A 15,852-nucleotide genomic window follows, 5' to 3' on the forward strand; every position below is an offset into this window, starting at 1 on the left:
GTGATCAGCTCCTGCAGAGGCGTGGAAGGAGCTTCCCCAGTTTGTGCCACTCCCCAGGGGCTGAGCACAACGGAAGGCTTAGTTAGTACTATGCCCCACAATCAGGGTGGTGAGGATGTGTTCATGGCCCTGTTTCTCCCTCCACATGGGTCGGGAGAGCTTTGCCTCCTCTCTAACACTGTGCAGTGTCCATGCCCCCAGGAGCTCCATCTGGGGCATTACGCCTCCATTCCCACCCCAGCCTGGTGTGGCTGTGCACCACAATCAAATCCTACATGCATCAAAATAACAACACAGGGCCAAGCCCCAAGGTCTTGACTCAATCCTTCCTCAGGTTGAAGGTATTATTGAGGTCATCACCCTGGGGATTTGGGCCACAGCCTTTTACATTTCTCTAGCAGTCTCACCCCAAAGGAGCCTACAGCACTTTACGCGCCAGGGGCATGATCCAAAGGACTTTGGGTAATTATTATGATGTTATTATGTATTATTATTAATATTATTAGTATGTATTATTAGTATTATTATGATGTAGTGGTATTGTGGTAGCCACTGTGAACCCCAATCATGAATCAGGGCCCCACTGTACTGGGCTGACCCAGAGAGCGTACGCTGAGGGTATGTCTCCCCTGCAATTAGACACTCATGGCTGGCCCGTGCCGGCTGACTCAGGCGTGAGGGCTTGAGCTGTGGGGCTGTTTAGCTGCCATAATGTATAGTCAGGCTGGGCCTGCAGCCTGAGCTCTGGGATCCTCCCACCTCACAAGGTCCTAGAGCCTGGGCTGCAGCCCGAAGCCAAACATCTACACTGCAATGAAACAGCCCCTGAATCTGAGCCTGAGTCAGCTGGCCCGGGCCAGCCATGGGTGTCTAATTGCAGCGTCAACACACCCAGATACAGGGAAACGTATCCCGGAATTCACTGTACAGCTGCCGGGGTGGGGGTGGGGGCAACTAGCCAGCTGAGACAACAGCTGGTGTAACAATGCAGGGAGCTCAGAAAGGAGAACGAGGGCCTGGCTTTCCAGATGGGCTGAGCACCGAGAAGTTCCCACGGATTCCAGCAGGAGCTGGGCATGTACAAGGCCTCCGAAAAGCAAGCCATTATTTGTCCATGTCATGCAAGCAAGAGGCTGGCAGTGAAGGTCTCATCGGAGAGACGAATCAGGGGGCTAGTTATAGCTGCTTGTTAGTTTGCACCATTTGTAGCTCAGGCACAAATTAAGAGAGAGAGAGATTTGGGGACATTCCACCTACAGTGAATAATCTAAGAAGCCGGGCGGGGGAGGAGGTGGAGAATGGTGGGGGGTGCTTCAGCTGGCTTGCTCTGGGGTTGAAAAAGTTTGCAATGCTTTAAACACCTCCTCATTTTCCTGTATCAGCTAAACAAGAGATCGATATCAAAGAGAAACCTGTTGTCTGGTTAGAATGTGAAACAGTTCCTCCTCGCTGCATTTCCGGTGCGAGGCCAAGGCTGTTGGTGCTCTGAAAGCCTGCAGCTGGGGGAATCCCTCGCTATTTACATCTTTCCATGTGTTTACTGAATGCAAATCAAAATGTGCGTGCAGGGAGGTTATTTTAAATGTTCTTTGCAAATCTCTTTTCACCTTGAAATGGAATGTGATTCCGAAATTCCGAAGCGGGGGATCTGCAAAGGCCACGGCTACCCGCTGTTCTGATCTGACACCATCCGTGTTGATAGACTCATGATTGGGGCCCAGATCCTGATACTCTTACTCTGGTTGGTGAGTGCCTTAGTATGGCACCCAGGTACTGTGGTGATAGGCGGCAGTATCAACCCCTAACATGAGTAACCAACTGCAGTCAAAGGGACCATGTGTGGAATGAGTGGATGTGTTTGGACGGTGGGCAAGCACATCAGAGCCTGCCCTGAGAATGGAGAGATTTTGTTTGAACATCTGGTGGGGAAGCAGGGACGGGGGGCGGCCCCTGCTTCTACCAATTTGGGGTCTCTACATCCCTGCAAAGCTCTAAGGACCCCTGCATTTCCGACATGTGCACCTCCTGGCTTTCATCCTCCCAGCCTCCAGGCAGCTGCCTCCCTCACAGAATTCTCTTTGGGCCCATCAAGATTGCTCCTTAATGGGCCAGAAGTTTCCCTGGTTAAGCAAAACCAAGCATGTGCCCCAGGTGCTGAGCTGTCTGCCCTCCCCATCTCCTCAGACCCAGGAAGAGAGAGGTCACAAATGAACTGGTGCCCAGCTCTCCCAATGGCAGTGGAAGACAGTGACCCTAGGCCATCCCTTTGCACACCATGCCGATACAAGTTGAATAACGTGCGCCAGAGGTCTTGGGACAGTCAGACTGGTTGGGTTGGTGCAGCCCCAGCTTACCTGTTAGCACGTGGCCTTTCAGTTTTCCAGCCCTCAGGTCTGTGCCCTGCAATGACAGAAAGGATTCGGTTAACGCACAGGACACCAGAATACGCAGTTGCTCACCGGACCTAATTATTTGCGTTGTAGAGGGGCCTAGGATCAGGACCCCACTGCACTAGGTGCTGTACAGACAGGCAGTAAAAAGACAGTCCCTGCCCCACAGAGCTCACAGTCTAGGTTCTGACAAGAGACAGCAGGTGGATGAGCCAGAAGGTGGGGATTGGGGTGGGGATGACCATAAAGGAAGCAAGTTTTGAGACAGGAAGCGGGGCCCCAGCTCACTACATGCGTAGCCACTGTCAGACTTACCCATCCAGGGGGAGGGTCTCAAAGGCACAAGGGGCAGTTAGGTGCCCAGCTCCCACTGAAAGTCAGTAAGTGCCATTGGTACCTTGGGGAACCTGCCCCCAGGTGTTTAATGTTAGCACAGTACAGCTCGCTGCAGCCTCCCTCGCGGCGCTGCCTCTCAGCACAGAGCACCTCCCGGACATTGCCTCGCTTGAGTTTAGCCGGAAAGTTTCCTGAACTGAGTTTGTTTCCTTCATCTTCACCTTCTCCAAACCTCTCCTGACAGATGTCATTCCTTTCCCTGGGTAAGCAGGGGAAGGGCGGGGAGAGAATGTGCCAGGGCCTATATTTTGCTTGTTAATTTATATTTTAAAAGTGTCAGTGACTTTGTGCCCGGCAGCCAATGCACTGTAGAGTTCCCCTGAATCGCAGGCTGTGTTGTCACTGTGCTCTTGAAGCCAGCACACAGGGCCTGTCAGACGGATCATATTGGACCTGTTATCTGGGCCACAGGGTGCTGGGAAGGCTACAAAAGCTCTCTCTAAAAGCCCTGACACCATCCTGTGCACAGATATTCAGGCAGAAGTTAATTAATATCCCTGTGATGGCAGGAAGGTCACAGTGTCTTTGGAAAGCACATAGGCTGGAGTGTAGGGAACGAAGGTGAGGAATCAGAGATGCCTACAAAACCTGACAGGTGCAATTTACAGCTGCTGAGACAGATCCTCAGCTGGTGTAAACTGTCATGCTTCCATTTAAGTCAATGAAGCCCTGCCAATTTACACCATCTGAGAGTCTGGCCTATTGAAGACAATGAGGCCATGCTGATTTACACCATCTGAGAATCTGGCCTGCTGTATTCTAATCAGCCCACAATGAGTGAATTATGAATAGATGCAGATTCACCAAAAGCTTCGGAGCTTCCCAAAGCAATTCCCAGCCGAAGGCTCTTTGATTTTCTTCCCCTGATGGATCCAGAGAATTTCTCTCTGTCGCTTACTCACTCTTTGATTCCCTAAGGCAATATGTGCATTACACTCCCCACCAGGAATGTCAGGGAACCAGCCTATACCATGCTGTTCTCATTTGTAGACTAGAATGGATCTATACCATGTTCGTGGCCTTTGCAAAAGCCTTGTCCAAAGCTTTAGCATGGTTAGGGGATGTAGGCAGGTCCCAGGTACCTGAAAAGGAAATCTATGATGCAAGCCTTTGTGCATCCGGTGCAATGCCTGCGGTTATATCCGGGGACAGTCAAGAATGAGCATTTCTCAAACCTTGTGAGAGAGCCTAGGACAATTTAGTTATGGCGCAATTCAATGCCCTAGCTCGCCTGGACTTTACCACCCCATCACAGTCTCTCTCTCACCTCCTCCTGCTGCAGCACTTATGGAGAATTCTAATAAGGTTTTGTTGAGACCAAAATACAGTCGGGCAGAACTCACATGCTGCAAATCAACAAACAGCACTAACAGATGGGGAGAGCCAAGCATAGCACAAGCCAATGCCGTGCAAACATCCCTCGACAGGTCTGCCAATGCACCTCACTCCTGACCTGCAGCACCCCCGACTAGTCCCCCACTCAACTCTGCCAGTGCACCCCAGTCTGGAACCGTAATACCCACTGCTATTCTAGTCCTATCCCTCCTACCCTGCCAATGTGTGTGAATGCTCATCCGGAACAGCCCCCGTTATTCCAGGCCTGCCTGCCCACAGGCACCCAGCTCTGCCCATGCACCTTAGTCTTGACCTGCCCTAGCAGTAATTAATTAGCAATTAAAGGAGCATCAGATAGAATGCATCTGACTCCCAGAATTGCTGGATCAAGCGTCACCCTTTCCAAGAATAATAGAAGCCATATCTTCATTGAGTCACTTGGTGATAAGAACATCGACCAAGATTCATGTTGCATAGTAAAGTTCATTGTAATGCAAACATCCTCTCAGTTTCTGTGCATTAGCTTTGCAGAGCCCAATGAAATTTTACCAGCCACAGCACAGAATTTCCTCACCCTCCCTTTCCATCACGCTCATGATAAAGAAACTAATGACTAAGATTTTCAAAAGTGACGAGCGATGGAAGGGGCCTGGTTTTCAGAGAGTGGGTGCTCAGAACTGAATACTGCCCCTTGGGGGTGTGTCAAGTTCCCTTCCCCCAAAACAAATCCTGAAGCACTGAAAATCACCCATCGCTTTTGAAAATCTTGGCCTAATATTTTACTTGCCCATCAAAAGAAAGAAGCGATGGGTCCCGCATGAAGGTGTGAGGGGAGTTCTGCATGCCGCAGTCTGCCAATGCACGGAGCAGTTTATCTCGCCAGAACAATGCTCAAATATTCTTGGATGGCAGGAGTGTTCCCCCGGCCTCAGTTTCTTTGGGATGAATTTCACTTCTTGGATAACTCTTATCTCAGCCTCTCTTCCAAACCCACGCAAGAACGTGGTGGTGGTGGTGGTGGTGGGGATTTAAAGGACTGTGCTGAGCATTCCATGGAAATTCTGATTTTTTTTTAATGCTCTGATCTGCCATTAAAAACTCTGATGCTCGATTTAAGTGAACTATGGCCGACTTCAGGAAAGACCAAGCCTCTCTGACTCAGCAGACTGCTCAGGTGAGGCCACCTGGAGCTAGGCACAGAGTCAGGACACAAGATACCTGTGGTGCTTTGCCCAAAGGCAAAGCAGGGAAAGCGGTCGTTGGTGGCAGTCGCCTGGGGCTGGGACCCTGAGAGTGAGGGTCCCACCTCGGCAGCGATTTCTTAAGGGCCGGAGCAACAGCATGACACTGAACAAACAGATGTTAGTGGCTAAGGGTCTATAATGGGATACGTTTCGAGTTGAAACTGGTTCTAGGACCACACTCAGAGTGCGGCCCCGCCCAGTTCAGAGCTGGGACACCCTCCAGCCACCGTTAGCGTGGTGTCTTCTATGCCAGGAATTGAGGCCATTTATGTTTCGGAAGAGGGTTGGTCTTTTGATTGCAGCACATGGGACTGGGAGTGAGGGGAGCAGCGTTCTGCTCCTGCATCTGCCACAGCTTGTTGTGTGAATCCAGGCCAGCCTCCTCCCTCTCTGTAAAATAAGGACAGTATGGGCTGCCTGGCCAGTGCAGGATCCCAGGTGCGGTGGAATCTGGCCACATCCTAGCGTACCCTGGATCTGAGGATCAGGCTCTGATTGAGAAGGGAGAAGAGGAAAAGCCCGGTGGGGTTGGGGCTAGCGGTGCGGGGAAGAGCACTTTACAATAGCTGTTTGTTATAAAAGAGGCAGAGAGAAGGCAAGATTTAAAAGCAAAGGAGCAAATTCTGCTCTTCGTCACGCCAGTGTCCGATCGGCGTGAATTGTCAGAGTTGCTCTGGGTTTGCAGCAGTGTGATGGGGGGCAGAATCTGGCCTGGGGGCCTCTCATGCCAGCGTGGAGTAAAGGATGCTGCTCCTGGCACCTCCAAGGCATTCTGGGCTGCTGATTCATTGGCTGCCTATCCTCATGGAAACGAGCAGCACTGCTCTGTTTGTGGGGAGAGCCTGCCTGAAGTCTTTGGGGAGTCATATCTGCCCCTGGGGTCAAACCCAGCCCCAATTGCCCTGGGCAGCTTTTATTAGCTGGGCTGCCTGGCTGGATTCCTCAGTGGGACACCTGCGTGCTTTTGGAGGACGTCAAGAAGGCCAGCTCCAGGCTTTTCAGCCCCAGGAGGACGGCAGTCCCCAGCCACCTCCGCTCCATTAGATGAATGGGGCCCAGCAATGACATAGGCAGCTTTCTTGTACTTCAATTACAGACTGCAAACTGCCTGCCCACTCTGGAATCTGCGAGGGCCGGGTTGCCAGCTCCTCCTGACCCCACCGGAGCGCAGGGTCAGCAGCACATTTCTACAAGTGCAGGAGAGATGAGTTAATCTCTTCACCCACCTCTTCCCATTTGCTGGGAAGAATCAATCACTTTCTCCCCCGTGCAGGGCAGGCGGAGGTGGGAGTCTGGCTTCCCACCTGTTCCTAACTTGGAAAGAAGTTCCAGGTGCCTCCTTCTCACTTTGGCACAGAGCGAAGCTGCGGCTGGTCGAAGGCTGCAGCGTGAGAGCTGTCAGTTGTCATTCGCTGGGGAGGAAGGTGCTCAGTGCTCCAAAGGCAGCACTGCCTGATGAAGTGATGATGATGCATCCGATGAAGTGAGCTGTAGCTCACGAAAGCTCATGCTCAAATAAATTGGTTAGTCTCTAAGGTGCCACAAGTACTCCTTTTCTGAATGCAGTGGGAATCCATTGATGTTTTCAGTTAACAAAAGGTAATTGACTAAAGGGCACCAGCTGTTCCCTGGGGGTACGGTGGCATCCTGCAGAGATTCATGCTTCGAGGTGTTGGTTTAGCGCTATGCATCCGGTGCGTGGAGTGCTCCTGAATGGAAATGAGCCCAGCAAAATTAACTAGACAGCTTCGGCTTGATACCCCCCTGCCCTGCTCCTTATCTTTCTATTTCCACCTTGTCAAGGGCTGCTGTTTATTGCACTGAGGCACTTTTCACCGACCCACTGCCAGGGACTACACGTGGTGCAGCACAACAGAGAACTCGGCCTGCTCTCTGGGGAGGAGGAAGAGGTGTCTCGTGGTGGAACAGAAGAGTCCAGCCTCTGAGTTCTATTGTGAATGATCTATGGGAGCCAGTGACTTCATAGCTCTGGGCCTCCGTCTGCCCATCTGCAAACAGAGGTTGAAGATAATAGGCCAGGTGTGCAAAAGCTGGTCTCCTAACCTGAGGACAGATCCATATGAAGGACAAATTACCCAGCACTGCCAGGGAGAGTGGAAGCCAGAGACAGATGCCGAAATTGAGAGGGAGAGGAGAGAGATGAGGCAGTTTGGGAGAGGGAGATGCAGGTGGTCTGGCGAAAGGGAAGAGTTAATGGGGGAGCAGAGGGAAGGACAAACACGGAGGTCCCACTTTGAGAATTCTGGAGGGAAGGGAATGAAGAACATTATTTGCCTAGGAGGCTAGCGCTGTCTAGAGCTGGCCCTGACACTGCTATTGGGATTGCCAGCTACTGTTCGGTCATCCACCACCCCCATCTGCTTTATAACTCCATGAAGTCTAGTTACCTAATGGGGACATCCAAATCAAAGTGCTTCCTTTACCTCTCAGCTCATTCATTTTCTTGTGACCTCGATCAAAGAGCTCGTCTCATCAGAGGAGGAAACCCTCCCCGCCCCGCCGTAACTTCACTTGTACCAATGGAATCACGCTGACGCACAGTGACTCCGGAGATACCGAGTGGGGATGTGCCACTTTGCCCATGCCAGCATTGTGGCTTTGAATGTTTGACAGGCTCAAATGTTAGTCGGTTTATGTCTCACCTGAGTGGGACTCTGGCCTTGTCTACACTAGAGAAAAGTACCATGCTAAGTAACGGCTGGTCTCCTTCAGTCCCCAGGAGCGCACCTCTGTGCCCACAAATACAGGGGCTCTCATCGATACCCGCCCCCGCCCAGTGCAAAGTAATGGTCCCAGCTGGGGTTGAGGGGTTAAGGAATGATGGAGTCTTGGTCACGCCTGCCTCAATCCTTTGAGCGTTGGCATGTGGATGCATCTCCCTGCTGCAGTGGGGCAACCAGTGGGAAAGGAGCAGAGAAGGAAAGTGCTAAAATAATCCAAGGCGATTGTTAGATTAGGCAGCGGAGAGGAGGAGAAGGAAACTATGAGGACAAAATAAAAACTATATGCAGGGTCCCCACCTGTGCCAGCTGGGCTTTGTCACAGGAGAGCGTTCGGGGAAGTTCCTCTGCCCTTTGTAAATAGAACAGGCTCCCCATTAGCTGGGGTGGCACCTGTTAGTTCTCAGTTCAGCAGCCTTTTGGAAAAAACAAAACCCAGTGACCTCATAGATTTACGCTACAGGGACACCGAGGTTCCTGAACTCGCAGTAGTTTTGGAAATCCCCAAGGCAGTCCTAGAGGTTCACCATGCTTCAAAGGCCTCAGAGTTCATCTCACCACTAATACTGAGCATGGATTGAACCCTGAGCTCCTGCTGCACCAGGGGCAAGACAGAATCAGTCCTGCTGGGGATTTTGTTGGCAAATTGGCCCCAGGTCTTCTCCACTGCCATCACTACGAGGTCCTCTGAGACATGAATCTGCTCTCCGGAGAGTGGCCTGCAAACTGGGTAGACACAACTCAACTTTGCTCCACTTCCTCGGGGCCTCCACCGCCCAACCTTTGTGAAACCACGTCTGCTGTACAATCTACCGTGTCTGCTGCCAGCAGAGCCCGAGTGTGTTTCTCTGAGCAGCCTCTGTGGGGACTGCCTTCCCCAGACCTCTCTCCGGATGGTATTATAAATCATGCTACAGGCTGTCACTGGGTGTGCTGGAGTATGCATGTGTGTACATATCTGTGGCTGGGAGCATGAGGGGAGAGCTGGTAGGGAGGGGTTAGTCTTTGATGTGGCCCTCAGGAGACAAAAGTTACCCTGGTTATGGAAGCCCTGCTCGAACGCCGCTGACCCAGGTGGTTTCATCTGCAGGTTCAACAAGGGCTAAGGTACAGGGCTAAGCACGCATGCCCTGAGCCAGGGTTACTCCCCAGCGGCTGCTTGTTCTCAGTGCAGTTACTTTGGCTGAAGTCTGGAGACTTAACTGAGCCAGGGGGCACAATTTTAAGAAGAGTCTCGGGGATTTAGGAGCCTAAATCCCATCGGTTTAGGCACTCCTGGGTCCTTTGGCCATCTCTCAGGCACAGCCCGGCAGCACGTTCCCATCGGGCTCCAAACTCCCCCGGAGTCGGGGGGTGTCTAGTGCGGCCCCAGCTGCTTTGTAAAATCTCTGTAACAATCTGCGATGAGCAGGCCCCCCCAGGGGCTGGGCTATCACCGTTGCACAGAGCTTTGGAGAGACCTATTTTCCCAGCGCCGGCTGGAACAGCTGAGAGCGCGAGAGAGGCGGAGGCGCCGGGCTGAACGGAGATGCGGGGCTCTGGGGCAGCAAGGCCACCCGGGATGTGACAATGTTAGTTTAATAGCTCTGGCTACATGCCGTGTGCTTGGAGGCCGCTGAGCTGTAACTGCCCATGGTGTTCCACGTACTGCCGCACAGCCTCGGTGGATCCCTAGCATGGGCTGAGCTAATGGACGCTGATGTGCTGCCATGTTTATTAAATACCTTTTTATGAGAGCATTAATATTTCTTAATGACACCATTTGAGCTTAACGTCCTTTTTTCCTCCCGAGGATGTGGTCTGTGGCTTGTAAGGGGAGAGCTAAAAATTCCCACCCTCCATGCCGCTCAGACTGTGGAGGAGAGGGGCTGGAGGAAACCAGTGATGTTGTTCCGGGGCATATAAACCCCAAAGGGACACCAGCTCGATAAGTTACCGTTTGTATGGACTATCCGGGGACCCCAGTCAAGGAAAGTCTGGGGGCGTCTTATTATTTAGGCATTGGTGTTGGACTCGGGAGATCTAAGTTCAATTCTTGGTTGAAGTCACGTAGGGCCCGATTTTCCATAAAGCTCAGCCTGTTGGGTGCTGGGCTCTCTTGAAAATCTGACCACCAGTGTCAGAACAGGAGTCGCTGGCTGCTGAGCACTTTGGGACACTGGGCCCTTGTTTAGGTACTTAAATGGGAACTGAGCTCCTTTGAAATGGGGGGTGCTGAGCCCTTGAAACACTGTCCCTGAGCTCCTCTCAAAGTCTGGCCCTAAATCTCCTTGTGCCTCATTTCCCCATCAGTAGAATGGGGATAAAAATAATTTCTTAGTCTGTCTTGGCTCTTTTGACTGCTAACTTTCCAGAGCTGGTACCGTCTTCCCTTCCAGCTGTTTGTGCAGCACCGACCACCATGCATCCCTGATCTCAATTGGGCCTTTCGGGTGTGACGGCAATACAGGAATCAGGACCTGATGGTGCTAGGAGCTGTACAAACATCCGGCAAAGAAAAAGTTCCCAGCCCGAAGAACTTACTGTTTAATGATAATTCTACTGAAAAAAGAGAGGAGGATGCTGTCATAGCCCATTTATGGAGCCGTAACCCACTGCGACACCTGAGACGCCTTCTGCAAATGCCGGATGGGATTTGGCTGGCGCTCCTGGACAATATGAATGAATAAAACACAACCCCCTTCCGAGCTTCCAAAACTCCTCTGCATGGCAGGAGACCAGCATATTGTCCAGAGCGGCTCTTTGCCATGCAGAGGAGTTCATTACATTGCAGGTCATTCCAGCGCACTGTCCCGCAAATGGCAGGGGAGCATTGAGGCTCTGAGGTAGGTCTGCTTGGGCCCTTGGTGAAGTCCGCTCCACATTGAATGAGTCATATTTTGTTTTCCCCTTCATAAATCTTTTCTAGAACATGTCTGATCCCATCTGAGGAAGGGGGAGGAGGGGACTGGGAAGGGGAGCGGTGGAGAGAGAAAATCACTAAGGCAGGGACTCAGGGTTAGGGAAAGTGGGTGTGGGAATCAACACAATAGCTGGCAGGAGACCAGGACAAACAGATGACTGATTGGACTGAGGTTTGTGAATAAGAACAGGGCTGGCTTGTTATTCACTCCCAGATATAACTCCTTCTCCCTTCCCCCTCTCCACCCTGCCCCGAGCCAACAGCTGGAATACTAGTAAACAAGAAGGGCTCTCTGCAAGGAGGGACAGCAGGATGGAGTGCAGCTGCTTGCTCCTGGCATTTGCAGCTGCTTGGCCTGCTAGTTGAACGGCTTTCTGCACTGGAAGGCTCTGAGTTCATGCTGGAGATGCTGGGTGCTGTCTCTACAGTAGGCTGATATGATTAAAGAACAATTAGTAAACTGGGGAAGTTAATCCCCAAACAAACAAGGTGCTTCCTGCACTGCTCGCTTTGGGTACGCTAGCTCAAAGGGGAGAGGCGGCTTCAGAACTGGCACACGCAGGAGGCCAGATTTATTATTCTCCCTCTTTGTTATCTTTATAACGAAGCCAGGATTTATGAATTGGCTCTCACTAGCACAGGGGAAAGTCTAAGGAGGGATAAACCAGCTGACATGGGCTAAGAACCAAGCTTTCTCCAAACAAACCCGAGGCTTGAAAAGTGCCGTTAAAAGAAAAGAATTGCAACTATATGGATGCCTAGCAACATTGTATCTATTTGATTTATCCGTCTCACCTCCCCCCTCCCTCAGCTCTATGTCCTTGTCATCTTAGACTGTAAACAGTTTGGGGCAGGGAATGTGTCTACATATGCGTATCACCTAATACAATGGGGGCACTGATCTTGATTGAGGCCTTTGGCTGCTACTGTAATATAAATATTAAATGGTAGTTGTTTTTTCTCCTCCCGATAATTTTCATTTTTAAACCCCTCTGCACTTTCTGCTTCTGGCCCATGAAGCCTGGAAGCATCATGAGACAAAGCCTGGTCTAGTGATATTTTCAGCCCAATTTTGTGGACTATAGGAGGTCCATTGTAGAGATGGGCAGACCAAAACCCCAGCTCTGAATATTCCAAAACTCTGGAGTTTCAAAATCCAGATGCAGGTTTGGGTTTTATGGCTGGAGCTCATCTCGAGTTAGATAAATCTCAGCATTAGGATGGGAGTCCCAGGCCCCAGCAAGTCTAAACCAGCCCTGGCGACCCCATTGAAACGGGGTTGCGACCCACTTTGGAGTCCCAACTCATAGTTTGAGAACTGCTGCACTGGATGACACTCCCCATCCAGAGCCATGAGTCCTGACCCTTGCTCTAGCCACAGAACTCCCAACCACCAGCAAAACTATAGCTCCATAACTTCTGGTGGGGTCTGGAAATCATCCGATGCTTTATTCATTTGATTTATACAGTTCATTTTCTGTATCATGCCAGAGGGGAGGGACCAACATTCAGGTTCCAGCTGACCTGGCTCTGCACTCATTGACACACACACACAGCTTTCCAGGGTCTCCTCTCTACCTCTCCCGGGTCTCTCTGAGTTGCGGGTTCTCCCCTCTCAGACCCAGAATCATTGCCAGTGTCACAGACCCTGCCCCTCGCTCAGAGGAGACAATTAAACAGGCCCTTTTGCATTGCGGTTGATAAGGCTGGATGTGGGAATTGCATACAGATGCTCCGGTCCCTTAGGATGACTCAAACCTAACTGGACACCAAAGCAGGGAGGGGGAGTTGGAGAAAGAGAGAGAGAAGGGAAATCTTGGGAGGCTAAAGCCACCCGAGGGATTCCCTTCAAAGGCTGAGCTAATCTGGTGCTGCTGAGCCCCCTCCTTGCAGGCAGGAGCAAGGGAAGTTATGATTTCCTGCCGTTCAGAACCCTTTCCTCTGTTGCTCTCTGCACTAGCATTGGGCTGATCCCCCATTCATCAGCCCCAGTTCTGCACCAGGCTGACGATTCTCAAGGTCTTGCCCAGAGTCCTGTGTGCCAGGCAGACAAGCATCCCGGTTCCTTAATTGCTCCTAGAGAATGCAGGGATTCTGCTGCGGAGGGCAGCTTAGCAGGACAGATTCAGCTCTCCAACCCTATGCCATAGCTAATGCAGTGCCAAACACTCACCAAAAGGGTAGTACATTTTCCTGTAGGAATTCTCTCCAAGTCTGATCTGAACCCAAAGCCCAAATCCAAATGCCTTAAGCTCTGGGGCAGTTTGGATCCAGATCTAGGCTTGAATTTCACAACCAGTCCCTTTCTCTGGAATGGTACCAGACCTCAATTCTGGACTCCTGCAAACGTTCTCCTTCAGCTCCAGTTGTGAGATAACACCCAAACAGATGCTCAGATACCACGTAGGGATAGCTGCATTAAAAATACGTCCTGTAGAAAAGAGAGACTAGATCAGATGAAGAGAGCTAGCTAGCTAGCTAGGCATACAGACAGAACAGCCTCTGGTCAATGCTACTCACATCAACGTTTATGCTCCCTGTGCTTGCTGCTGCTAACTGCACTGTACTATGTAGCGTGCAATGCTATTCTAGTGCCCAGGGAGGGCCTGGCGGAGCTCTGCAACAACAGGGAAAGAATTTACACAAAGTTTTGCAGAATTTTTTTTCTGTTTTCCTTGGGGAGACTCTCTGCTTCCCGCTGTCCCTTCTCCCCCTTCCCCTCTGACCTATATTTAGGCTCTGAAGGCTGAAATCTATTTTCACATTTTTAAATTTTGAGGACTAACGGACACTGCTTTCCAAATAACTCCTCCATCTTTATCAACATAAACGTTTGCACTCTAAGAAAATTCTCTCTCTCTCTCTCTCGGACACACACGCACACACACACAGAGATGGTTATTGGCCATTATACATTCAGGGTCCAATTCTGCTACCCTGTCATGACTCTGTGTATTAGAGTAATGCCATGGGGGGCCCCCAATCAAGCTCAGAGCCCCACTGTACACACACTGTACACACAGTCCCTGCCCCAAAGAATGATTTAACTAGTTGAGATAGACAAAAGGGGGGAGAGAGGTGGGGTACCCCCATTTTGCAAAGGGATTACATGAGTTGTCCAGATGTCACCTAGGGAGTCTGTGCCAAAGCTGGCCACTGACACCTGATTTCCCAAATCCCAGTCCAGCCCCTTTAACCAGAAGACAATCCTAATATGAATGTAACTGTTCATGGGATAAGGGATGAAACCACGTGAGCAGCAGAGTGGAGGTGGGGGCAGAAATTGGGCCCTATCTGAGCATGGCAGTTGAGATTCATGACAGAATCATAAATGTAATGTACAGAATCATGTTATTTCATAATAATGGGTTCGCATTTCAGTTTTAAGCATTGTGAAATACCAAATTCTTTGCTAGGGACTCAAACACACATGCAATATTTAAGAAAAACATCAAAACGCTTTCCTTTTCTGGCGGAGTTCCAGCATTTTTCCAGTGAATTATGGGTGGAGGAAGAAATTGACAATTGGCAACGGTTACCAGTTATAATCTAATCCCTCCGACCCTGCACAGAGTCATAGAGTTTAAGGTCAGAAGAGACCACCAGCTCATCCAGTGTGACCTTCTGTATATCACAGGCCACCAGCCCCACCCAACACCCGCACGCTAAACCCAACCACTGAAATGAGACCAAAACTTAAGAGCCCACAGGAGACTAGGCTATGATGTGCCACAGGCAGAGAACAGGAGGGACCGAGGTGCACCAGTGCTGAAGGCCCCCACAGCGGCAGGGAAATGGTTAAGCGAGAGATACCCAGATAACCCTGACAAGTGACCTGCCGTTACATGCCGCAGAGGAAGGTGAAATTCCCCCGCCCACCCCAGCATCACTGCCAATCTGGCCTGAGGGAAAATTCCTTCCTGACCCCCTTCTGGGGATCAGTTAGACCCTGAGCATGTGAGGAAGAACCAGCCAAGCACCTGGGGGAGAGAATGCTCGGTGCCACCTCAGAGCCCTGACCCACCCCCATGCAGTGTCCCATCTCTGGCCAGGGCCATCCCTGGTGCTAAAGAGAAATACATTTTTGGGGGGTCAGGGTACCCCTTCCTGACCCTTGCAAGTGGCTGGCTGAACACTGAATGTCCCAGGATCATTTAACATTTGACAAAGTCCCCAAAGGGAGCGCGTGTGATAAGCAGTGTGGTCAGCTTGATGTGGCAAATCTGCAGCATGGACGGGTGCTGCCAGACAGTATAGACTGGTGTACATCTGACAGGAGTTGCCAGGGGTGATGCTGGATCAGATCAAACCAGGTAGGAAAAAATCTGAGATTGTGAATAGGAAAACAAGGTCCTGGCAGGGCTCCTAGCGTAACATTGCGTAACCTGATGTTATGTCAGCAAGTGATACAAACAAACAGAAACATTACAGGACTCCGTTTAAAGCCCAGCACACCTTCATGCTCACAGTGGCCCTGCTGTCTGCACATAGCAAGGGAGGGAGAGACTCCCAGATGCTCAGAGGCTGTAGGTTGCCCGGTGGAAGCTGGAACTTGGTTACTATCCCATCACTCACTGACTTGGGTTTGGGATCCTATATATAGCCCATGCAGATGGCCACTCATTTTGGCTTTTCACTCGGGCACTACTAAATCTTGGCTATCTGGAGGAGTATGAACAATAGGTTAAAGCAGAGGGGCTGCAGAGTCAGGACTCCTTGGGTTCTATTCCGAGCCTTGAGAAAGAGTAGGGGTCTACTAGTCACAGCGGGGTTGAGAGAGGCTGGACATCAGGACTCCTGGGGAGAGCGAGCTGGAAATTTTCCATTGGGTGTGGGTCAGCATA

General features: G+C 50.9%; 1 protein-coding gene across 1 annotated transcript in view; it reads right to left on the reverse strand.

The window, feature by feature from the left end:
* PEBP4 (phosphatidylethanolamine binding protein 4) overlaps positions 1–15,852 on the reverse strand; it is a 202,839-nt gene that overhangs the window by 34,295 nt on the left and 152,692 nt on the right. The window contains exon 5 of the mRNA XM_073325118.1: positions 2,355–2,400. Within this exon, the coding sequence (XP_073181219.1) occupies positions 2,355–2,400 (46 nt within the window). The remainder of the gene's footprint in view (positions 1–2,354; positions 2,401–15,852) is intronic.

Source organism: Lepidochelys kempii, chromosome 26 (genome assembly GCF_965140265.1).
Source record: "Lepidochelys kempii isolate rLepKem1 chromosome 26, rLepKem1.hap2, whole genome shotgun sequence".
In the NCBI taxonomy this organism is placed as follows: Eukaryota; Metazoa; Chordata; order Testudines; family Cheloniidae; genus Lepidochelys; species Lepidochelys kempii.